The sequence below is a fragment of the Amorphotheca resinae genome (genome assembly GCF_003019875.1).
Source record: "Amorphotheca resinae ATCC 22711 unplaced genomic scaffold M430scaffold_7, whole genome shotgun sequence".
Lineage (NCBI taxonomy): Eukaryota > Fungi > Ascomycota > Leotiomycetes > Helotiales > Amorphothecaceae > Amorphotheca > Amorphotheca resinae.
In genome coordinates this window covers 24270-47749 of record NW_020194477.1, presented here as the reverse complement: position 1 = coordinate 47749, position 23480 = coordinate 24270, and the positions used below count along the sequence as shown (strand labels likewise).

At 43.8% G+C, this 23480-nt stretch overlaps 7 protein-coding genes across 7 annotated transcripts; 4 read left to right on the top strand and 3 right to left on the bottom strand.

The window, feature by feature from the left end:
* Positions 1 to 525: 525 nt before the first annotated feature.
* Positions 526 to 1119, top strand: M430DRAFT_42507 (hypothetical protein; the record flags this gene model as incomplete). Its single annotated transcript, XM_024867560.1, has 4 exons — positions 526 to 664; positions 808 to 839; positions 902 to 970; positions 1026 to 1119. Exons 1-4 carry the CDS (start codon positions 629 to 631, stop codon positions 1117 to 1119), a joined length of 231 nt encoding a protein of 76 aa, XP_024719997.1. The 5' UTR covers positions 526 to 628.
* Positions 1120 to 1549: 430 nt separating this feature from the next.
* M430DRAFT_103792 (hypothetical protein) lies at positions 1550 to 2960 on the top strand (the record flags this gene model as incomplete). Its single annotated transcript, XM_024860881.1, has 2 exons — positions 1550 to 1767; positions 1823 to 2960. 2 exons carry the CDS (start codon positions 1550 to 1552, stop codon positions 2958 to 2960), a joined length of 1356 nt encoding a protein of 451 aa, XP_024719996.1.
* Positions 2961 to 4537: 1577 nt separating this feature from the next.
* Positions 4538 to 5843, top strand: M430DRAFT_28270 (glycoside hydrolase family 5 protein; the record flags this gene model as incomplete). Its single annotated transcript, XM_024865774.1, has 3 exons — positions 4538 to 4724; positions 4773 to 4846; positions 4899 to 5843. 3 exons carry the CDS (start codon positions 4538 to 4540, stop codon positions 5841 to 5843), a joined length of 1206 nt encoding a protein of 401 aa, XP_024719995.1.
* Positions 5844 to 6312: 469 nt separating this feature from the next.
* On the top strand, positions 6313 to 7613 carry M430DRAFT_19474 (hypothetical protein; the record flags this gene model as incomplete). The annotated part of the gene is made up of 3 exons (XM_024864084.1): positions 6313 to 6396; positions 6446 to 6608; positions 6679 to 7613. 3 exons carry the CDS (start codon positions 6313 to 6315, stop codon positions 7611 to 7613), a joined length of 1182 nt encoding a protein of 393 aa, XP_024719994.1.
* Positions 7614 to 7852: 239 nt separating this feature from the next.
* M430DRAFT_121832 (hypothetical protein) lies at positions 7853 to 10076 on the bottom strand. Its single transcript, XM_024861823.1, has 3 exons — positions 9790 to 10076; positions 8767 to 9702; positions 7853 to 8714 (listed from the first exon to the last, which is right to left on the bottom strand). Exons 1-3 carry the CDS (start codon positions 9863 to 9865, stop codon positions 7864 to 7866), a joined length of 1863 nt encoding a protein of 620 aa, XP_024719993.1. The 5' UTR covers positions 9866 to 10076; the 3' UTR covers positions 7853 to 7863.
* Positions 10077 to 10369: 293 nt separating this feature from the next.
* Positions 10370 to 14651, bottom strand: M430DRAFT_66863 (hypothetical protein; the record flags this gene model as incomplete). The annotated part of the gene is made up of 5 exons (XM_024869251.1): positions 14514 to 14651; positions 14160 to 14461; positions 11026 to 14108; positions 10837 to 10976; positions 10370 to 10788 (listed from the first exon to the last, which is right to left on the bottom strand). Exons 1-5 carry the CDS (start codon positions 14566 to 14568, stop codon positions 10370 to 10372), a joined length of 3999 nt encoding a protein of 1332 aa, XP_024719992.1. The 5' UTR covers positions 14569 to 14651.
* Positions 14647 to 15212, bottom strand: M430DRAFT_19470 (hypothetical protein; the record flags this gene model as incomplete). Its single annotated transcript, XM_024864083.1, has 4 exons — positions 14647 to 14831; positions 14882 to 15007; positions 15064 to 15105; positions 15164 to 15212. The coding sequence occupies 4 exons, from the start codon at positions 15210 to 15212 to the stop codon at positions 14647 to 14649; spliced, it is 402 nt and encodes a 133-aa protein (XP_024719991.1).
* Positions 15213 to 23480: the final 8268 nt, after the last annotated feature.

The window sequence follows — 23480 nt, the reverse complement described above, 5'->3', positions numbered from 1 at the left end:
ACTTTTCGCCGTTAGGAGCTAGCCACTTTAGGTAAGCGTCTCCTGAGCACCGGTTATCAGATTGGTGATAAGGGTCATGTGCGGGTCTAGACCCCATATGGACTAGGGAAAGCCAGTTGTACCGCTTATCGACAAACCCCGCGCCGAGAAGAAGAAGCAGGAGGTTTGAAGATGTTGACGGCGTTGACGACGTTGAAGATGTCTAAGTATTGATATGATATGAACTTCGAGTTATGGGGAGGAAAGGGAGAGTACAGTACGGCTCTCCCTCTATACATCGATTCCAGCAACAGGAAACTGACAGGATCACGATAGCTTGGATGTGTACGCTGCAGACCCTGGCGGAGCTACACTATATGCACGTCAGCTCAACTCCCGCGGATGACGTAGAAAGGACTGCAGAATGAGATGTCTGCTCTTCAGGCAGCGACTTTGCGCTACTGCTCGAGTATAAATAAAATGCATCTTCTCTGCTTTCTCTGCTTTCTCTCTCTCTTGTCTCAACAACAAACCATTACCGTCACTTGTCACTCCGCTTCTCCTCGTCCTTCCTTCGCTGTATTACAGTATCAGGTTTCAGTACCTAGGGTATACTTTCACAACAAGCAGGATCAAAACCTAATCCAACATGGCCGATCAAGATTCCAAGAAGATTGAGCACATGGTGAGCTCCCCTCTCCCATTCACCATCTCGTTCTCTTTACTTAACCGCCGCAACCCACCCCCCCCCCCCCCTTTTTTCAAAAAGGCGGGGAAAAAACAAGCCAAACAAAAATCAAAACGCCATCGCTGATACTTGATGCTCAGGTAACCTGCAAGAATTTTGAAGATGTTGAGCCGTAAGATTAATTCCATGGAGAAAATCTATACCTTGACCTGACTCGGCTGACCTTTCGATCAGAGCCAAGGAGCTATTCATCAAGCAGGGAGGCAAGATCACGGACACTCGCACCCTGTATCCCGGTTTCACGTGAGTCTAAAGCCTCTTGCCCTTATACGTTTTGCCTAAATTTGGGTCTGTTCAGGGTCGAGATGCCAAAGGACTCTGTGTCTACGTTCGAAGGGAACAAATACATCGACTCGGTAGAGGTAACGGGAGAGGTTTCTACGCGCAAATAGGGTTCAGCGGCACTAGGAAAGGTTGTGCGGAGTGCCAGACAGAGAGAGAGAGCATAGATCCCTGATTCACGAACATCTAACAAACTATGCCATCGTCTTTCTCGTAACTACTATGCCTCTTGCTACCGAGATACCTTAACTATTGTATATTCCTTTGGGGGGGTTTTGACCGGTGGCTATGAGCTTACCCGGTTCGGTTATTGAGGTGCACCTATCAATCTAATGCAACCGGAGTCTTGACGGCCATTTTGCGGTATTTTAACGTAAAACAGACTCGCCGCGCGTCACTGTACGAATCGCAGCGTTAATTTTGCAGGTTATTACGGTATTTCCCTTCCGAAATGTTCATCAGGATACGCCGCAACGTTGATTTAGCCACCACTGCCGTCAAGATGCCCTCATTTTCACCACCACCAACTTCAATGCTACCATGAATGTCTTCTCGAGGCCATTGCGGTCTAGCAATGGTATCCTGAAGCACTGCGCACAGTCGAGATCTTTTTATTGGCCTTCCAGGTTCGCCCGGCAGCCGTCGTCGTCATCTCAGAAGTGGTCCCATCCCCCAAGCTCGACGACAGTCGCCGATGATGAGGTATCGACGCTGGCCAGCCAGCCATTACATACGTTAAGTTTAGAAGACTTGGTGAAGTGCGATACAACATACCCAGAACCCTTTGTCGGCGACTTGCTTACCCACCCTCAGACACGGGCGCCCTCCTCTCTCGACAGAAGCCTTATACGCCTCTGCAAACTTCACCCTGTCCCTCCTCCCAATCCGTCTGGCGCACCGAGTCGAAAGTCTCCGGAATCTGCCTTTCATTGTGGTGTCCAATCCTAATATATCGAAGATCTACAATAACTACCTACATTCCCTGTCGACCTTGTTGCCATACAAATCCAAGTCGATATCGAACCTCGAAGACGAGATTCGATTCACATCGGTCCTCGCAGACCTTGTGGAGACCCATTCCCAGACCATACCGACGCTTGCTCGAGGCTTCTTGGAATGCAGAAAGTATATCAATTCTACAGAGGTCACACGCTTCTTGGACGAGCATCTGCGTGCTCGAATTGGCACCAGATTAATTGCTGAACAACACATCGCTCTTCACGTCTCGTCCCAGCCACATCAAGATACCAAACCAGCTTCGAAAAGATCAAATAATGGGACATCCTATATTGGTGTAATAGACACTGCCCTCCAACCTGCTTCAGTCATCAATTCCTGTGGCAACTTCGTCTCCGAAATATGCGAGCTCAACTATGGTGTTCGACCGACCTGGATCATTGACGGTGAACCTGACACAACTTTAGCGTACGTCCCTGTTCACCTCGAATATATAATCACCGAATTGCTGAAAAATGCGTTCCGCGCCACTGTTGAGTCTGGAAGATCACACGAACCCATCGTCATCACAATTGCCGCAGAACCCGAGAACTCGAGGCGTGGATCAAGCGCGGCACATCCAGACGGCCTTGGGCGCACATTTGGGACGAACGGGAATCCAATTGAGCCCTTCGAAGACTCGGCTCCTGGCGTGACGATAAGAATTCGGGATCGAGGAGGAGGCATCAGCCCGGAAGTTTTACCCAATATATGGTCCTACTCCTTCACAACATTTTCAGAAGAGGATGAACTCCCTGGTAGCGGCAACATGGATGCGTTGAACGCCATTTCAGGTGCGGGTGGGGAAGGAAGTTCCATTGCTGGTCTAGGATATGGATTACCATTAAGTCGAGCGTACGCAGAATACTTTGGAGGCGGAATTGCAGTGCAGAGCCTATACGGATGGGGTTGCGATGTCTATCTACGATTGAAAGGGCTCGGAAGACCGAGGTGAATGCTATCATGCAGCAGATAATTGGCGAAATCTGCGGATATACTCATGGAAGATCTTTATTGGGGTGGAAATTGGTTTGGGCGAGAAGGCTCTCCCGCGAACCTCACCCTAGTGGTATCCGGTCGACGACCAACAAACGCATATGGGGCCGAGTTTTGGCAGCCAGTACACCACCGCAGAACAAAAATATTATTCAGTCGCAATATTCTGAAACACAGCCTTTCTCAGTTGATCCTTTCTAACTATTTGCTACGACTTTGATATACGAGGCAAGACGAACTGAGGCAGCCTCTTGTGGGGTCATAGGCGCCTATATGGAGATAAGTGGTGCTTTCCCTATCCCCGGCGTGTGCCTCTACAGATCATTACCTACTTTTGCTTTTTCTATTTCATACTTCCCCTTCTTGCTCCTCCTGCTTTAGGGTTCATGGGAACCCTTGGTATGTGTTCAGACTTATCGCTATTCAGCTGGCTGAAACTATTGGAAGGCCTTTCGAGTTTTGGAAGATCGCTCGAGATACTCCTGGCATCGTTTCGTGGTTTAACGAGCTCGAGTGCCTGACACCCCTATAGTGATGTTGTGTGATGTGTCGGCCAGTATTGACTCTGGCCTCGACAGTTTCTTTGGGCACTGTTGGAAACGACATCCAAGGTCTCATACAAGTGGAGCTAACACGGCCCGCCCTGACAGCAAGATATGGTCTGATGGTTTCTCCCATGAGAGAGGTGTGAAGAGATCAGATATGAGAACCTGACAAGCACCAGACCTGCAACGGGGACGGCAACTTCGAGCTGTGAGCCAGGGTAGCCTCCGATGAAATGGTCCACGGAGCATTTCGGTTACATGAATCTGGATTCAGGATTCCTTCTGGAAGTTCTTTTAGCAGCACACCGGTACAGTATGTTCCGCTCCGACAGTTGTACTGACGGTGGCTGTGTTGCATGGGCTTATGAACATGATGGCGATCATGAGCTATACCTTCCATTCCTCAAAAGCAAGTCTCGGGGAAAAGGCAGAGTCGCGGATCTGTGGAGCTGGTGTTGGAGAAGATTGCTCTTCGATGAAGATGCCAGGCACCTTTCTGTATCCAATTAGATCTTTTGACGCCTGGTAGTGTAGGATTGGAGTCTATGTTTTTGGATGTTGGAGCATCCTGCTACAGTTCCTTTCTCCTCACGCGGAATCTGGACGTCACGATAGCAAGTAGCTATCGCTGCCGGAAAAACAGTATGTCAGGCGGGGCCTACAATAGAGGCTAAAGTTTCTCCGTACCCCGCGCTGTGCTAAATAGCCTCATATAACTTTGCCGCGAGATGCGACCTGCCCAGGAAGCAGGGTTTTGGCTGGAAACATCATGGACCTACAATTTTATCCTGGCATCTTACCTGGAGACGCAGCGTTGTCATTCGATGACTCGCCATTCCTATGCAACAATCCATACGCCTTGCGATTGTAGGGACGTTCTTTTGCCGGTGGATAAATTGCAACTCATACAGTGATGGCTATAAATCTTGATCGTCCCACTGACACATGAGTTTTTCCTTGCCCGGGTCTCTTTTGTATACTCATATAAAAAATGAAGCTATTCCATAGCATTTTGAGTTCGACATTGGTTGCTGTCACAGTCGCAGCGCCTGCGCTCAAAGCTGCCGAATCTTCTCAACAACCAGCGTCGTTCTATCCAATTGGAATTTCTGGGGGTCAGAATGCTAAGGTAGCTGGTAGACTCTTTGATATTGATGGTAGGGTTGAACGCTTTGCAGGTAAGCTATAAATTTCACTGTATAAATTATAATGCTGATTACTCCTAGGGACCAATGCTTGGTGGCTCGCGCATCTGCAGGATAACGCTGATGTCGACAAAGTATTGGACGAGGTGGCAAAGGTCAGTACTGAACTCTCACGCTACTCTGATGTTGTCACTGACCGATGTTCAGACTGGATACAAGATTCTTCGCGTCTGGGCCTTTGGAAACGTCAATGAAGTGCCAGATCTGGCAGAGACGGACTTGACACACCAGGTCTACTTCCAAGTATTGAACTCAAGCGGCGCCTATATTAACTGGGCAGCCAATGGTATTCCCCGTCTCGATTATGTCGTCTCTTCTGCTGAGAAGCACGGCATCAAGCTGGTACTTCCCTTTGTTAATAACTGGGACGACTATGGAGGCATCAATACCTACTCCGCGGCATTCGGCAGTAATGCTACGTCCTTCTACACAGATCCCACCACTCAAGCAGCATACAAGAGCTACATAAAAACGGTCATAACCCGATACGCAGATTCCCCAGCCATCTTCGCCTGGGAATTATGCAATGAGCCACGCTGCCAAGGATGTGATACCTCAGTTATCACGAAATGGGCAGCCGAAACATCGGCATATGTCAAGAGTCTCGATCCCGGACACATGATAACTCTCGGCGATGAAGGCTGGCTTGCTCCTGATGACGGCCTGGGTGATGGTTCTTATGCCTACGCTGGAGGTATCGGCATTGATTTCGCAGCTAATCTAAAGATCAAGACCCTTGATTACGGCGTCTTCCACCTATACCCCGACTCCTGGGGCTACAACTACACCTGGGGGTCGACGTGGATTGAGCAGCACGATGCTCTGGGCAAAGCTGCGGGCAAACCCGTCATATTGGAAGAATACGGAGCTCCGTTCCCACACAATCATACGGGTGTCGAAGGCCCATGGCAGGCAACGGTACTGAAGAGTGGGCTGGCCGCGGATCAGATTTGGCAGTTTGCGACGCCGTATCTGACGGTCCCGGTGGAGGATATTATTGATGTGAACTCTATCTTTTATAATGATACTGAGTATGCGACTCTTGCGAAGGAGCATGCGGCTCAGATGTTGGCCAAGGCTGCCTCAGAGTGACCGAGGGGTGCGCTGGATTGTGAGATAATTAATACGTGGCATTAAGGGCTTTTATCCATTCTGGCTCTTTCGATTTTCAGGGCTACTTCTGTTGATAAGTACCAGTAGATTCTGGGACTCTTCGTCAAGCAGTGGATATCCGGAAAAATGAAATTCGCAACATTTAAAGCTCGGCCGGGCCCATCCACTGCTCACACGATCTTTTCCCCAATTCAGGGCCCGCGCAAGTGATAAGATTGAAAGTCGAGACCTGCTGTTTCTGACCTAGCGTGATCTGTTATCAATCTCGCTCTCTCGGCCCTGGAATAGATGCGATCTTCGGTATTTTGCCCTGTTCCTGAGCACACGCTGCAAGGTTGGGGGTCTGGGCGGAGTATATCATGTACGGAGTATATATTCTGAAGATTCCCGTCCATCTCCTTGAATGGTAGGTCGCTCGCTGTTCATCTCTCCTCCTGGTCAATTCAAGATGCGTTTTTCGGAGGTGTATGGAGCGGTTGCTGTCGCTGCGAGCGCCTTCTCTGTGGCCAATGGCTTGGATATCCTGATCTCGGTACGTCGATTGACCCACAGGCCATCACGAAGAGAACTGACCGCTGTAGAACGATGATGGATTTGGGACGGCTAATATTAGGGAGCTGTACAAAGCTGTGAAGGCATATGGACACAATGTCTACCTCGTTGCGAGTGTCACGAACCAATCTGGGCAAGGAGGAACTGCTATCTATGCCCAGGACCGCAATTTGGTCTCTGATGGCGAATTCGGTATATTGTCCCAACTCTATTGTATACCTTACGTATGCGTCTATATGTACATGCACTGATACCATGGTAGGAATTGTCAAGAAAGGAGCCCCTTCAATCGGGATGGATCCGATGGATAGCCACATCTGGTACTACAATGGCACGCCCTCTACCTGTGTGCAGGTGGCACTGGATTACATCCTTCCTCGCTATACAAACCTTACAACGTTCGACCTCATGCTCAGCGGCCCCAACTACGGGCTGAATCTCGGGCCTTTCCTGTATACACTCGCGGGCACCCTCGGCGCTATATACACAGCGGTCGAACGCGGAATCCCCGCTATTGGCATTTCCGGTGGCTACTCGGTCCAAACTCCCTATTACGAGGTGAACACCACAACAGCCGCAGGGTTGAAGGACCCGGCGACCATCATGGCCGAACTCTCCGCAAACCTCGCTCAACAGCTGATCACCAACGCTCAGAAGAAAGGATTATCCCGGCTCCTGCCACTGGGATATGGACTTAATGTTAACATCCCGCTCATCTCCTCCTTCACGGACAGTTCCTGCATTGACCCGCCCTTCATCCAGACACGGCTCACCGGCTCCGCAGTTGTCGATCGGGCGGCCTACAACGAAACCACCGGACTCTTCTCCTACGCGAGCCTGGTGACGGACGGGGTGAACACGTGCATCAACGGGAACTGCTCTCTCCCCGGCGAGACAGCGATCCTGAACGCCGGGTGCCAATCCGCGGTCTCGGTGTTCACAGTCGACTATGATGCGCCGATCGGGGGGAGCTGTAGCGTGGGTCCGAACGTGAGGAGCTTGTTGGAACCACTGGTGCAGTATGCCAATTCGACGAGCTTGGTGGGTGGGTTGAACGGGACGGCAATGGGGACAAATGGCACGGTGACTGCGACGCCGAGCCCTAGTGCATTCCCAGTTTCCAGTCCCGGGTTGAGAGTTGGAGCTTCAGCGGGCTTGTTGGGCTTGGGTCTAGTTATGGCTGGATTGATGTGTTGATGAGATAGACATTCGCTGATAATGTGTAATCCCATCAAACCCGGTCCGTGTAGTAGGCACTCCCAATGCTGTACCAGTCCTACATATACACAGTCAGACGGTCTAGTAAATAGATACAATGCAAAGCATAAAACACAATAAAATGAAAAGAGAGCTCCTAATTAGTAGTCTGTACACCAACTGAGAACGGCCCAGGCATGAAATATCTTATTTATTACCATCTATACGTGAGATCTCATTCCCTGGATAATCATTTCGCGTCCTCCACCTTCGGCCCCACCTGCAACTTCAAGATCAGCTCCTTCAACTCCTGGACCTCTCCCCTCAATGCTCTAACCTCCAGCGTCGCCACATCGTCCTCGACATTCGGCTTCGCGCTCTCGACCTTCTTAGCCCATCCCTCCCCCTCCATATCAATGCTCATGTGCTCCCACTCCTCAACTGTATCATCGTCCTCCTCGCCGCGTGAGCGATTGCTACGCACCAGTCTCGCGCTGCGCGACTCGAACCAGGCAGCGACCAGCAGGAGCGGAGCGTAGACCACGCCCATGACGTAGTCGTTCAGTCGGGCGTACAGGCGCTTTGGGAGCCACCACTCGAAGGGGATGATGAGGAGGAAGATCTCGATGAGGTTAAGCGGGGCAATGAAGACGTTCTCGTCGGGGGCGCGGACGAACTGCATGGTCTTCTGTGAGAAGAGCGCCATGTACTCGTCGATGGCGTTGTCGGTGATGTCCTCGTAAGCGCTGTTGTACAGGGCGATCAGGATGTTCAGCAGCACGACCATGATAAGGAAGGTGAAGATGTAGTAAAGGATCAGGCCGAAGGGGTGTGCAAAGTTGTCGAAGCCGCTGAACTCTGGAGATTGCATGACAGCGTTGGCCATGGCTTGGACGATGAAGATGGTGGCATCGGCGTTGGAATCGGCGTTGTCCATGCCGATGAAGGCTTGGAGGAAGCCGATCAGAATCACGAGGAGGAGAGCAAAGAAGATTAGGGATTCTTTCATCATTACTTTGAGGACGACCATCATGGCGCCGAAGAAGCGTATGGTGTCTAGGTAGAGGAGGAGGCGCATCCAGAACATGGGAGCCGAAAAGGCTTCTTCTGTCAGTATGGAGAAAGAAGGGGAAACGGTCAAAAGGGCGCGTACCGAGGAAATTATATGAAAGCTCGTTGAATGAAACTCGTGTGGAGTCTCCCAAAGGATGGCTCAGCGCAATGCACCTCGTCACCAAACTTGTGGTCAGAAGAGCATATAGCACTAGATTGAACACATTCCAGAATCCAATATAGTTCCGTCCCACCTTGCGAAGCTTGTTGAACTCGTCACAAAGAAAGCCAAACGTGAAGGTATACAGGATAACCTCCACAAAGTCGATATCGCCCGTCGGATTGACCGTAGCAATAGCTTGCGAGTATAGGGCCAGGTATACGACCGAGAAGATGATCTGGGTAGCATTCTGATAGACCGGAGCTCTCATCAGATCCGGATGCACATGGGCCCAGTAATCCGCATTGTCCTTCTTCTTGTAGTCCACAAACGTGCTTGGGTCGTTCTCGTCCTGGATCATCCAACCCCTCCACAGATAGTTGACACACTTCTGATAGCCCGCACTGCCCGTGACTCTGAGCGCGTGCAGATCCACCGCGCGCTCAATAACGTTCGCCGGCATCGTCTGTTCCTCATTCACCATGATCGAGTACCGCTTCAGCAGGATATCCTGCATCAGACGATTCTGGTCCTCCTCAGACTCGATGATGCGCTTCGCAATGACCTCCGCCGCCACCGCGCGCACATTGTGCAAGTCGGCGTCCCAGAGCTCCAGCAGTGCCTGTTTCTTGAACCAGCGCTTGTTGACGAGGAGAGCGTACACGACGCAGGCCCCGAACTCAGTACCGCCCGCTTCCCGCGCAGCGGCAATGACCCGCGGCGTGATGATGTGCGAGTGCGCGCGGGTTATGGTGTCTTCCTCGAGCTCGCAGGGTATGACTTCTTCGAGCAGGTATCGCAGGCGGAGCGCGACTTTCGTTACTTCGGCGGCGGGGATGGTGGGGACCACGGCCTCTTCGTCGTGGGACGGGAGGACTGGAAGAAGTCAGCAATGAACGACCGGACTGAATGAATGGAAGAACACGCCCAGAAGAGGGCGAGGGTTGGAGAGGGAATACTCACGGCGGCGGGCTTCGTCTCTCCACGCATGGCGGTCTGCACCGCGATCGAAGCCAAACAGCTTCTTCCACTGAACCATCGTGAGAGTGGTGACAGTCTCAGCACAGCAATTGGGTCAGGAGCTCGGATCTGCAGAGAAACAGAAGACGAAGATTACTGAATGCTGAGGAGAGGAAGGGGAGAGTTTGGGCGGCGTTCATTCATATATATACCTCTCTCCGGCGCCGACCTTTCCTGCCTCTGGACAGCTTGGCGACGATAGCGCGAGGTTGGGAAGCTATATCCGTGCGGCATAGCGCATCGCATTGTCCGCATCTCGACGCTGCAGTGAACAGGAGCGGCATGAGGAGTGTAAGTAGAACGGCGATTCTTGTGAAATGTCGATGATAGATGGATAGCTAAGGGAGGGAGGTGAGGTTTTCGCGCTTCGGATTGGCAAATCTAGAATCGAGCATGGGCGAGCGTCATCCGCCTCTACACTGGCCTCGCAATAGATCCACTTCCAAATATTCCGGAGAAGCTGAGACTATATTACAAGGAAATCTCTGCGGATCTATAGCTACGCTCTATCACTTATAGCCCTCTACGCCCTCCTCTGGGGCACCACCCTCTCCGATTCCAGAGTCTCCTGAGCAGCCTTTATCTTCTTTTGCTCCTCTAATTTCCTCTCAAGCTCCTCAATTTCCTTTGCAGCCTTCTCCTCTTCCTCCCTGATCTTGTCCTTCAAGGCCTGCTCTCTCCGCTGCTCCTCTCGTGCCAACTGGTCAGGCCGTCGAACCGCAATATCCTTTGGCTTGAAGTCACTGAAGAGCGCTTTCAAGACCTTCTCGATAACATAGCAGCCAACATAATCAATGATCATGGTGGCTGTCATTGTGGTTTTGAAGTCGGATGTGAAGGGCACCAGGCGCATCTTTTCATTTATTTCTGGGATGAATTCAGTGGAGCAGGAGAATGCAATTGCCGAAACACCTATGATACCCCAGTACATGCCTCGGTTTTCTATTCGTTGTTAGCTAATGCTAAATTATGATTCAACAGGCTACTTGCCTGATAGGGCCTCTCTGAAAGGTCGGCCTTGATAGTTGATGGCAAACGTTGAAATCTGCTGAATAAGTTGCAGAAGATACACAGCGCTATTCAGCAGAGAAGGCGAGAACTCTCCTTCGAGGTCAATATCCGGGTCACGTCTGGAAATTGTTAGCGACGAAGGTCTCTTATCTACAGGAAAAAACGTACGGAGAGAGCTGATCACAATATCTGGCAATGAAAATGAGGGTGGCAATATGGACGGCAAATTGGCCGAGAATAGATCCGATGATATAGAAGTTGAAGATGTTGGGTTGGGGGCGTTCCTTCGAGAGCCCCTCGACAGACTTCGCTCTGGAAATCGACAAGAAACAGACGCTCATGAGCATTCCGCTGATCGTGACTTGTCCATCCCCAAACTTGATGCCTTCGAGATATAAAACGCTAAGACTGTATGCACTAATGAGGCAGTTGAGAGCCAGGATCTTGTACATCTGGATGGTCGCCACGAGAGTGCATCGACCCTGTCGAATGATGTTGGGAATTGCAACAACATTGCTGAGTTTACTAGTAAACGGAGCGGCAACAGAAGCATCACCAAGTTTGATTGTTGGGGGTTCGGAATCATCCAACTCTTGTTCCATCATGCTCTGCGTGAATTTGTCTGCAAGGCTTGCAGCTTGCTTCTGGGCGGGTCCCAAGGATTGTTGATTCTGACTATTGATAAGAGCTTGGGCGCCAGGCGAGGTGACTGTCTCGATATTTGTCTTGTCACTCAATGCCATCTCGTTCAAAGCTGCAGTATTACCCTTCTTTTCTGCCTCGCGTTTCATCGCGGTCTCGTAATGAGGGTTGGTAGGTCCTGGAGGGTACAAATGGGCGATGACGACCGGTACTGGTGGGTTTGGCTGGTTGAAGCGCTTCATCATAGCGCATTGCTTCTCATACAGCTCCTTCATCTTGTTGTTTCTGAAGTGCTCGGCAATCTTGTTGAGGTCGTCTTGTGAACCGTTTAGTAAAGCCACACCGATGTGAGCCTGCTTGAGAGCGCCAACATCATTCGTGCCATCACCGGCCATGAGAGTATGATATCCGAGGTCTTTCAAGCCCATTAAAATCTCCTCCTTTTGCTTTGGCGAGACACGAGCATATACCCAAGTGTAGCGGTAGATTGACGATAACGCCGCTTGACCCTTGAATTTTGACAGAGCGTATCCAGTGACACAGAGATCGTTCTCTTCCAGGATTTTCTTATCGATAGGTTTGGCAGGGTCGACTGGGATACTGATAAGATCATCAACGCTCCTCCACACGAGCTTCTCGCCCGAATCATCATGTTCAGGAGCGTCCAAGATCAGGACGTCTCTGTCAACGATCTCGACCTCCCGGGCAACGTGAACAGCGGTTAGAGGATTATCACCAGTGATCATAACAACACGGTGACTACTTTCGTTGAGCATCTGGACAGAAGATTTCGCGTCATCTTTGAGAGGGCAATGGAGAACTAAGAAGCCGGCAAAGTTCAAGTCGGCTTCAACCTTCTCACGCTTGAGCTCATTAATTTTTCCGGAGCCAAGTTCTTGATCCACCGAGAGATATTTATAAGCCAGGGCAAGAACACGCGAGCCTTTTCGCGTGAAGTATTTGTATGTTTCCTCGTAATCTGCAGGGACCTTGACCAACATTTTCATAATGGTCTCAGGTGCTCCCTTAACACCGACAAATGTGCTTCTAATCTTCTTGCCAGTTTCTGGGTGGAGAGCAATGACAGTGGCAACAGAACTTTGGCGCTTCAGTGCAGACGAGAACTGGAATCGACGTTTGATCTGGACGCTGTTCGTGGCCGTGGCAAATGCGGCTCCTTTAACGGCCGTCGAATTTTTGCTCGTGAGGATATCGTTCTTTCCCAGAGTCCATCCGAGGGAGGTTAACGTAGCTTTTTCCATGGGATCTCCAACCACCTCCCCTTCGTCCAACTTGACGAGTGCATGGGCAGTGGCAAGTACCAGCGTTGTCTCCATGCCAGCTTGTAAAACAGGGGTAATATGGCTGTGGGCTCCATCCTTCTCGCGAGGGGTATCAGTGCCAGATTGATCGAGTCCAAGACCAGCGATTCCCTCGACAACCAGATCTTCTCCTGTAAGCGTTCCAGTCTTATCAAAACAGGCGACATCCACTCTTCCGGCAAATGGAATGCGAAAAGGTTCAGTACAGTAGATGGCGTAACGGCTCAGAGCAGCAAGACTAGTATTGACAGCAAGACTGAGTTCCATGGGGAGTTCAGGGGGTACAACGCTGGTCACAATCAAGACACAGTCGAGCAGAAGCTTGGATCGTTTTCGGTCCTTCTTTACGCCCTCATCCCAGACGTACCAAGAAGCGGCAATCGCGAAGATCAGGAGGAAGAGAATAAAAAGTAGAGCCTCCGCATTATTGGCCGACACGCGCTCTGTGGAATAGATCATTGTCCGAACCAAGCTTCCTTGGGAGGTCTCGAAGCCAGTCTTGACAACCACAGCCATGGCGCCATTATCCGGGGGTTCAGGGACACCGGAGGTCAGTTTGGGTCTCTCCTCTTCATTATTTCCGTGCGTGACTTGAAGGACCTTGGTCCCACCATAGAGGAACGCATTTTTGTCGAGACCCTCCGGTTCTAGGACTGCATCTGCTGGCCGGAGCTGTACCGAGTCCTTCAACAGTGGTGTACTCTCCCCAGATAACATGGCCTCGTTCACAATGGCACTGCCCTCAACCAAGATCATGTCACAAGCAACTCCGCTGTCGTCCTTTGTGCGGCCAACCGATACCAGATCTCCCGGTAGAAGCTTGTCGCTCTGAATCTCCTCCCACTTGTTCAGTCGGTAAACCCAGATATCGTACGGCTTGATGCTCATTCCACGAAACTCATTCAATGTCCTCTGACGTTGCCAAACGACTGTGCTCTCGAAAGCAACCAACATGAAAAGGGTGAACAGTGAGTAGTACCAGTATTCGTCCAGCATCCACAATCCGACGCAGAATACCTGGAACACAAAGAATGGTGCTACGGCGTGCTCCTTGAAGAGCTCCGTGAATGTCGGAACGGGAATATCGAAAGTATTGTCGCCATAGTGTTGATGGAGTCTGGAGAGCTCGGACGTGGAGGTTATGCCTCGGGACTTTTGGAAGTGTTCGAGAAGAGGCTTTGGCTCTGAATCGATAGCATATGTCAAAGGTTGAAAGGACTTCTTCTCGGCATCGTACAGGAATCGGCGTTTCTGGAAAAGGAACGAGATATTTTGTTTGCCCCCGGCCTAATGCGTATGTTAGCAGCTCCCACATATGAGATAATCTTCTAGCCTCACGTTGTCTCTATCGATTTGGCAGATCTCCGAAATGCCAGCATTTGTAACCGGAAGCACTTTAATCAACTTCGCTTGCTCAACAGTGTTGGCTCTCACAGAGGTGAAGAGAGCCTTCAGATTGACATTCCAATGCGTGCTCAGCCAAAACAAGCTTTGTACCGTGATGATGGTTCCGCACCAGACAAAGGTCCATTCCGGACCTCCGATGTATTTATCATAAAGGTCTGGGGAGAGGAAGTATCGCAAGAAGATGGGCCAGATGATTGCAAAGGGCCAGACGTAGGTATGCAGGTAGAGCGGCACTATATGGGATCAGTCTCACGGTTTGGCTATCAAGGACGTGGGAAGACGCACAAGGATTGTGCAAAGTTGCCGATGCAATAAGGGGGTTATCGACGAGAGGCGCCATGGTTGCGCATGAGAGTGGAAAAGCAATGCGCAATGGGGCTGTCGAAAAGGGGGGGAAGGAAGAAGACAAGATGGGGGTTTAGGGGAGGTGGATATGTGTTCTTGAGACGACGAGTCTTCGCGTGCTTTGTACCGTGCTTGGCGGCGGCGGCGGCAGCGGCAACACGGTGGGATTCCGCCGCGGAGATCTGGAGCCTCGGGCATCGATGAGGCAACTACTCGCGTGATTAGGATAAGGTTCGCTTTCCGTGAAGCCAAATCCAACTTTTTCGCACCTCAACTTCGCAATTATCTTTACAGAGGTATGTGCGTACACATATATGCAGTGTGATATGATGTGACAGCAGTGTTGAGAATGTATTCCTCGGCGACTTCAAGGTCCTTATCATGAGAAGCATACGGGAAATTGAGTTTCCCGTCAGGCTTGAAGGTGCCAGCTCCTGGATGCTCGTCAAAAAGTCCACTGAATTAGGTGTTTATCCAAGTTCGGACTCACCTGCAGTCAATAACAGGGAAAATATGAATACACCCTCTCTGACTTTTCATTTTGTCAGACCTGATCTATTCTCGTGCTTCTATGCTCCAGGCGTATATACATCCTTGATAGTCTAACACCCGAAGTAGGGGTAGATCAGCAAATATCATCTCGCTGTTCAGGTATCAAATTCCATCCTTATAACTTGTTCTAGAACCACAGAAACGAAGTAGCATTTCGCGGTTTCTTTTCTATTTCCTCCTTAAACTGAGAGGATCTACGGAGTCAAGTCTGGAAGGAGAACCTGTCTAGTTTTTGTAGCCTCTCACCCAGTCCTCTTAAATCTCCCGGCACAGCTAGCAACCCTCTTTCGAATACTGTCAATCACGATTTTTTCTATATTACATTAATATTCTGCCCTCTCGTTCTGTTCAATGTCTCGGCAATTGATAGTCTTCGAGTATTTGGCAAATGCTCGACCATCCTCTCTCACCAATTCTAGCACTGTTGCTACCAGAAGTGCGACCGCTACTTTGATTTCTGCGTCTACCTCTGTCGCGAAACTAAAATGAGAAGAAGCGCGCACAAGAGATTTTGTTGCAAGTGGTATATTCTAGAGCTTATTTTTCAACTCAAAACTTTTGGCATCGGGGTAGAAATGGGGGTTGCAAATTGTGATGCCACGAAAGAAAGGCTCAGTAGTGCACATGGTAAATTCTAATCTATCGAAAGCCCATGTGTACATATAGAATATTTCCAAAAAAGACTATTGAGAAACCTTAGCACTTTTCTCAAACCCTGCGATTCTACCCTGAAGGACCTGCGTCTCCTTCTCCAGAATCTTGCTCAAACATCCCAATAATGCTACCCTTCGCCGGAGATCTACGTGGTTTTGAGACCTTGTAGCTTCTCACCTCGTCACACGCTCTGCTCAGAGTCTTCCCTTTAAACGTCTTGTAGCCATTCTCCTTGCCGCTCTAAGAGCTCCCTCTTGATATACCGCGTATGCCTCGTCGGGATTTTTGCCTTGCATAGTGAATGCTGCGGCTAGGTACCTCTCGGGTTTCAAGTACTCTCGACCGTAGTTAATTCTAACAGGAGGACTACAAAGCTTCTATTTCTTGATCTTCTCGAGGTTATTCAAGAAAGTTGCGTTTTTTTGGGGATCGGATAAATGTGAAGCCCAGTTCTCCCAGACCCATTTCGAAATAGGAGGCATTGAGATATTTCCTATCTCTCTAAGTAGGCTGCGCAGAAACCCATGGGTCCCTACCAAATGGGTTAGGTACCCACCCTATAGGGTAGGTTATAGTGAATAGGACCTAACCTATAGGTCTCTAAATAAATCTACGACCTAACCTATAGGGTAGACCTAACCTATAGGTATAGCGTATCCTAAGGTACTAAGGCACTATTGTACTATAGCTCGCGATACCTAAGGTAAGGGGTTGATTAGTAGGAAAATTAGTATAAACTCTATAGATTACTTACTTATAGACAACTATAGTCGCGTTACTAGGTAATATTATTAAGGAACAAACTACGTGTTAAGAGGCTTAAATCACGTGTTAGGAGGCTTAAATCACGTGTATAAGGCTTAAATCACGTGTTAGGTTCTTAGTAACCTATAGGTTAGGTCGGGTTAGGTTATAGGTTAGGGCCTAGCCACTAGTCTAAACCTACCCTATAGGTTAGATCCCTATAGGTTAGGTCCTACCTATAGAAACCCAACCCATGGGGACCCATTGCACAGCCTATCTCTAAGAAGTCTCTCGGCGCTATACATCTTGTATAGTCGATATAAGAGCATATGCTCAAGATTCACCAACTCGGAGTCCTCTAATGTACCTCTGATTAGGTCGTTAGACATGCTGTAAGCCCATCAGTTCTCTATGGTGTTGTTTAGTCCAGGTTGAGATGCTAGATATTTCTGTGCAAGCTCAGTAACTTTTGATCACAACCTTATGCCGGTTGCTCTACTCGGCTGTGTTGTACTTGACATCTTGCTAGGGAGTTAGTGTTTGAGTTGTAGTTAAGAATATGTCTTGAGTAGACTGGAATCTCTGTACTCGGGGTCGTAGAACTTAGAGTTGTATTAAGGGAGATGTAGTCTTAGAAATTGAATGTTGAGTAAAAGTTAGAGGTAGAACTGTAGAGGAGGTTTAGTGTGGTTAGATAGTTTAGGTTGCATTAGTAAAGAATATTAAAGAGTAGCGAAGACCTTTAAATACATAGCGGGGGTGTTAAAAGGTACGAGTCACTAACGTCGATGTCTGTCAGGGGTCGACAACACGATGCTTAGGTAAAGTCGATTTATTCTATAAGGAGAATACTCTAAAGAGAAAAGAAAGGAAAGGGTTTGTATAAGGTAAGGGGTAAGAGAAAACTCTACTATTAGGACAGGACAACAATAGTCCGGTTAGTTACGTACTTAGTACTAACTCCTTACTAGGTTCTAACTTATAACATTACCTCTCTCCTCTCTTTCTTATACTAACGCCTAATCCTATAACCTACGCTTTATATAAGGGCCCTAATTAGCTCTTCTTAGCAAGTAATCTAGATAATCTTTACACTATTACAAATTAATTCCCCTCTCTCTTTATACTTAACCTTAACAACCTAATCTACTACTCTTACTACTACCCCTTTCTTACGCTATACGATCGTACTATAATCTATTAATTAAGCTACTACTAAGCGTTCTAAAGTAGCTATCCTTTAACGATTAGTAAGTCGAGCTCTTTTCTAAGCTTATATAGTACTAACTTAGCCGCTAGCCTACTACTAAGCGTTCTAAAGTAGCTGCCCTTAATAATTAGTAAGTCAAGCTCTTTTCTAAGCTTGTATAGCGCTAACTTAGCCGCTAGCCTACTACTAATCGTTCTAAAGTAGCTACTCTTAACGATTAGTAAGTTAAGCTCTTCTCTAGTACGAACTCGTATAGCGCTAACGTAGGTACTAGCCTATTACTAAGCCTCTTTTTTTTTATATATATAACAAAAATAGCTACCTTAAACCTATAGAACGTGTATAACGTTACCTTACCTTTAGCTAGCCTTTACTAATACGTATATAGCCTTATCTATATAGTTAACAATACTATTACGTAGTTAAACGCCCTTACTACTTAGTAGTACCTAATCTTATACCTTACCTCTTCTTACGTCTTTACGTAACTTATCTATATAAATAAGTAACGTTAAGCCCTAGCCTTTTTAAGGTATAACGTACCTTTTTACCTTAGCTATATTACTTTAGTATAAGTATAGACGTATTATCTGTCTTATATAAATATAATACTTATATAGTATATAGGCGTACTTGTCCTTAGTAGCTATTCTTTATGTTATAAAAACAACTAGAAGGTCTTCTTTAACTACTAAGTACTACCTAGATTCTAGAATAAGGTATATAAGAACTATAAATAAAAAGACTATAGTATAAAGTATTTTACCTATAGTAGTAGCGTATAACAAGCTTCTCTAAATAATCGTCTAAGGCTACTAGCCCTAAAGTAAGAGAAGAAGAGTAATAATAATAAGCTAGGTATAGGCGCGGTTATACGTTTTCTTAAGAAAAGGTTAAGGTTATATAATAACCTAATTGTACTATAAGGTCTAGACGACAAGGGTTTAGCTAGTGTTTCTCTTACTCTTCTCTTTTTTTTAGTATAATAAAAGGTTATACCTTTACCTAATAATCTGTAACTTATAACGTCTATAATAACTATAACTTTATACGTTATAAATAATAGTATAAGAAATACAAATAACAACTTATTCTTATACCTAGTAGTACGTTATACAATACCTGCCTTACTAGGTATTCTGTCCTTTCTTCTCTTACTACTCTTATTCTTTATATAATACTAGTATAGTAGTATTAGTTAGTATAAATATAGGTTCTTAAGTAAGGGCTTAATACCTTACTTACTTAACTAGGTACTATACCTAGCTACCCTAGCCCTATTATATAGTACGCTTTCTTATAATCCTTTTAATATAGTATTCTTCTTTTCTTTTTATAATTATAAGCCTAGGCTAATCGTTAGTTACCTTTTATAATAAGAACAGATTATATAACACTAGGCGTAAGAGGTTAAAAGAGAATACGTTATAGATCCTTAGTAGAGTGTTAAGCTAGTAGCTATATAAACCTACGACCTTTGTTACTATAAACTTAGTATACTTTATATTAAGCTTCTTTAATAGATAGCTTATATAAACGTTCTATAGGTTAAGCTAGACCTTATTACTAACGTTAAATTATACGGCCTATAAGTACTACTAGTTTGTTAAGTCCTTTTATACTTACTAGGCTATAGCTATTAACGCTTATACTTACTTAGTTATATCTTTAAGCTTTCTTATAATATTATCTACTTACTAAGTAAGGCTCTTATAAGTACTATATAGTATTAGGTCGTATAACGTCTAGATTAGGCTAATATAGTACTTATAGGTTAAAAAGAAAAGGCTTACTCTTATAGATACTATATCTTAATTATTAATCGCTAGTTCTATAGCTAGTAGTAGCTTAGCCTAATTATCTTAAGCGTAATTTATAAATGTATAAAGGTATGTCTTTACTATCTAGTTTATACGCTTTATTAACCTGTCTGTTTTAAGGTAGAACGTAGTTAATAGCCTTTATATAATCTTTAAATACGTATAGATTTATACTTATATAATTCTTATAAACTATAGTCTTTTGTTAGATATAATTATATATAGTAGTCTATAATATTAATAAAAGTATTATATAAACGCGTTAACTACGTCTTTTACTCTAATCTATACTATTAGTTTAAGAATTACTCTTTTACTTAGCTAGTCTATAATAACTATTAGGTTTGTATAACCTTAACTCTTAGGTAGGTTAACTATAAAGTTAATTAAAATCTCTTTTTATATCTAATTAGGTATAAGTAAGGGTTTTAAGAATCCTTACTTCTAATCTTTCTAGGCCTTATTATAGCTATACAAATTATAATTCTATATAAAATAGTAGATATTCTTTAGTATCCTTAGCTAGAAGAACTAGTATATTATAAGGGCAGATATAACCTTATAATCTAGATAGCTTATTAAGACTAAGTCGTATATATACTAGATTAGCTTTATATAAAGCTCTTTAGAATCTAAGACCTAGTACTTATCTTAAAAGAGTAGTTAATTTCCTTAGTCTAAGCTATACTCTATAATTAATACCTTAACCCTAAGTTTAGTTAAAAAGACTTAGTTACCTTAGGCTAGTACTTAGATTATCTTATTATATACTAAGTCCTTTACTTAAGTACTTACTTAAAGCCTTTTTAGGCTATTCTTTCTTTCTAGTACCTTATATACTAGCCTATTACTAGCTAGTATAGTACTCTTTATAAGAGTAGTATAGATTGTTCTTATAAGTAGTAGGCACGGCTTTATAACTACTATTAATCCTTAAAAAAGAGTATTCTTTTTAGTTATTACCTTTTACCTTAAGAGCGACTTACTTAAGAGGTTAACTAAGTAGTTTAGCTTTAGTAACTATATTATATAGTACTATAGTTATTTATCTTCTTAGTTTAATAGTATGTCTTAGTCTTATTATAATAGTATATTAGCTATTAGGTTTGTCTTTTCTTTAATATATAAGATTATAAAGTTATATTTTAATAAGACTAAAGACTACCTTATTTGTTATTTAGTTAGTTTCTAGACTATTATAAAGTACTCTAGGTTCTTATAGTCTATATAAATCTTAAAACTCTTAACGCTTTATAAGCTTAAGTCTTACTCTTTAAGATACTAGATAATTACTAATATTTTCTTATTATAGATCTTATAATTATACTTAACTAGATTATTTTTTTTTAAGAAGTACGTATAAAGTCGTATAACTCTCTTATTATTAACCTAAAATAGTGTCTTACTTATATACTACTTAAAGAAGTCTGTCTCTAAGATTATCTTATAGTTATAGTTAAAGAGAGTAAGAATTAGTACTAATATAAACATCTTCTTTAGTTATTTAAAGGCTTTCTTAGCTTTATCTATCTACTTAAACGTCTTGTCTTTCTTTATAAGGTCTATAATTAGGCGTATAATATTAGAGAAGTTCTAAATAAACTTCTTATAAAAGTTTATAAATCCTAAGAATCCTTAGACCTCTTTAACTATATAAGGTACCTCTTAGTCTAAGATAGCCTTAACCTTACTTAAGTCTATTTATACGCCTTACTTAACCTTAATAATAAACCTAAGGTACTTTATTAACTTAACCTTAAACTTATACTTATTAATATTAAGCTATAAGCCTACCTCTTAGAGTCTAGTTAGTACTTTTTATACGTACTCTTAGTATTCTTTAAGAGTCTCTTTTAAGTAGATTAGGACATTGTCTATATACGCTAAACAGAACTTATCTAGATAGTCTTAAAGGGCCTAATTAATATACTTTTAAAAGGTACTTAGTATATTTATAAGCCTAAAGAGCGTTACTAGCTACTCGTATAGACTGTACCTTATATAAAAGGCTGTCTTTTATTTATTACTCTTAGTAATCTATATCTTATAAAAGGCTATAATTACGTCTAGCTTTATAAACTATTTTACTTATCTAATATTCTATAAGGTCTTATAGATTAATAAGAAAGGGTATTAGTTCTTTTAAGTAATCTTGTTTAGCCCTTAGTAGTTAATATAAAACTAGAGTCTACCTCTTAGCTTTTATATAAAGAGTACTAGAGCTACTACTAGTAAGTTACTAATCTAGATAAATTACTTGTCTAGTAGATTAGTTAAGGTCTTTTAAAGAACTAATAATTTGTTCTTTAACATACTATAAAGCGGCCTTTATAAGATCTCTTATTCCTTACTATCTGTCTTCTTAATCTTAATAGTATAGTTAACTAACTTACTATAAAGTAGTAGTAACTTCTCTACCTTTATATAATTAAATAATAAGAGGAACTCCTAGTACTAAGTAAGTAAAAAGAGTTAATAATTAGACTTCTTTTTAGTAGCTAAGGCCTTCTAGATATTAGCTATACTTACTAAGAAGACCTAAAGCTTCTTTTTCTTCTTTCTTTATTATATAGTAGATATAAACCTAGCTACTAATACTATCGTATAATTTAAGGGTTTATTTAAGTTAATAGTCTAGTTCTTAACTTATATACTAAACAAGCTAACTACTAACTCTAACCTCTTTAGACTTAGATAGACGTTATACTATATTATCTAAAGAAGGCTAAGGATAATATTATATAACACTAGGTTTAAGACTACGTAAAAGTAGCTTCTCTCTTTTATATAGCTATTAATATTAGTATTAACTACTATAACCTTATTAATTATACTCTCTAATAACTACTTAAAGCTAGTAATTATATAGAGTTTATAACTAATACGTAAGAGATAGTGTTTTTAAGTAAAACAAAAGTCTATTAGTCTATATAATAAGTAACCTAAATCTACTAGTATATAAGTAAAACATTCCTTATTAACTAATATTAATACTAAGAAGAAAAAGTAATCTATTATCTCTTTCTTAAACTTTTACTAGTCTTAGTCTTATACTTACTTTACTCTTTTCTTTTACTCTTATTTATACTTTTAAATAAGAGCTACTTATTTTTTAAGTTCTTTTTTTTTAGTACGTCTTCTTTATCTAATAGTTCTTTAATAGCCTAGTGTATTATTATATATAGCCTTAAGGTAGACGCTATAGCTATTCTCTTAGGTTAAGTTAAGCTATTAAGTCTCTAAGCTAGTAGTAAGTAACATTTCTAAGTAAAGTAGTCTTTACTACTATATTACAAGTATTCTCTAGCTATATAGTACTAACTAATAACCTTGTCTAATACTTACTAAGCTTACTATTATTATTATAGATAAGTAGTAGCGACCCTTATTATATAAGTTAGTTCTTAGTCTATATAGTCGTTAGGCTAGTTGTTTCTTAAGAGTAAGGTATAGTAGGCCTTGTCTTAGTAGCCTGTCTGTCTCTGTCCTAGCCTCTTAATAACGTTAAGGTTATAGCTTATAGTCTCTAAGAGCTTATAAAAGTCTATATATAACGTAGGTATGTCTTAGGCCGTAATTACTAGCTTAAGCTTGTCTAATACACTACTCTTTAAAAAGGACTTCTTTACGTTATTATCTTAACTTAGGCCTTTAGCTTCTAATAACGTATACTTAAAGTCTACTAAAAACACTATAAAACTCTAGTTTCCTTACTCTAACTTATATAACTATATCTTAGCTAACTCTCTTAACTTTATATTATTAAACGCCTACTAAAGTTACTCTAATAGCTTAAAATCTATCCTTTCCTTAACTATTAGTCTATTTTATACGTTTAACCTAACCTAAGAGGTAATCTAGGTTAAGGCCTTACTTATTAGTTAGCTATAAACGTACTAGAATTATATAGTTAGTATATTATAAGTA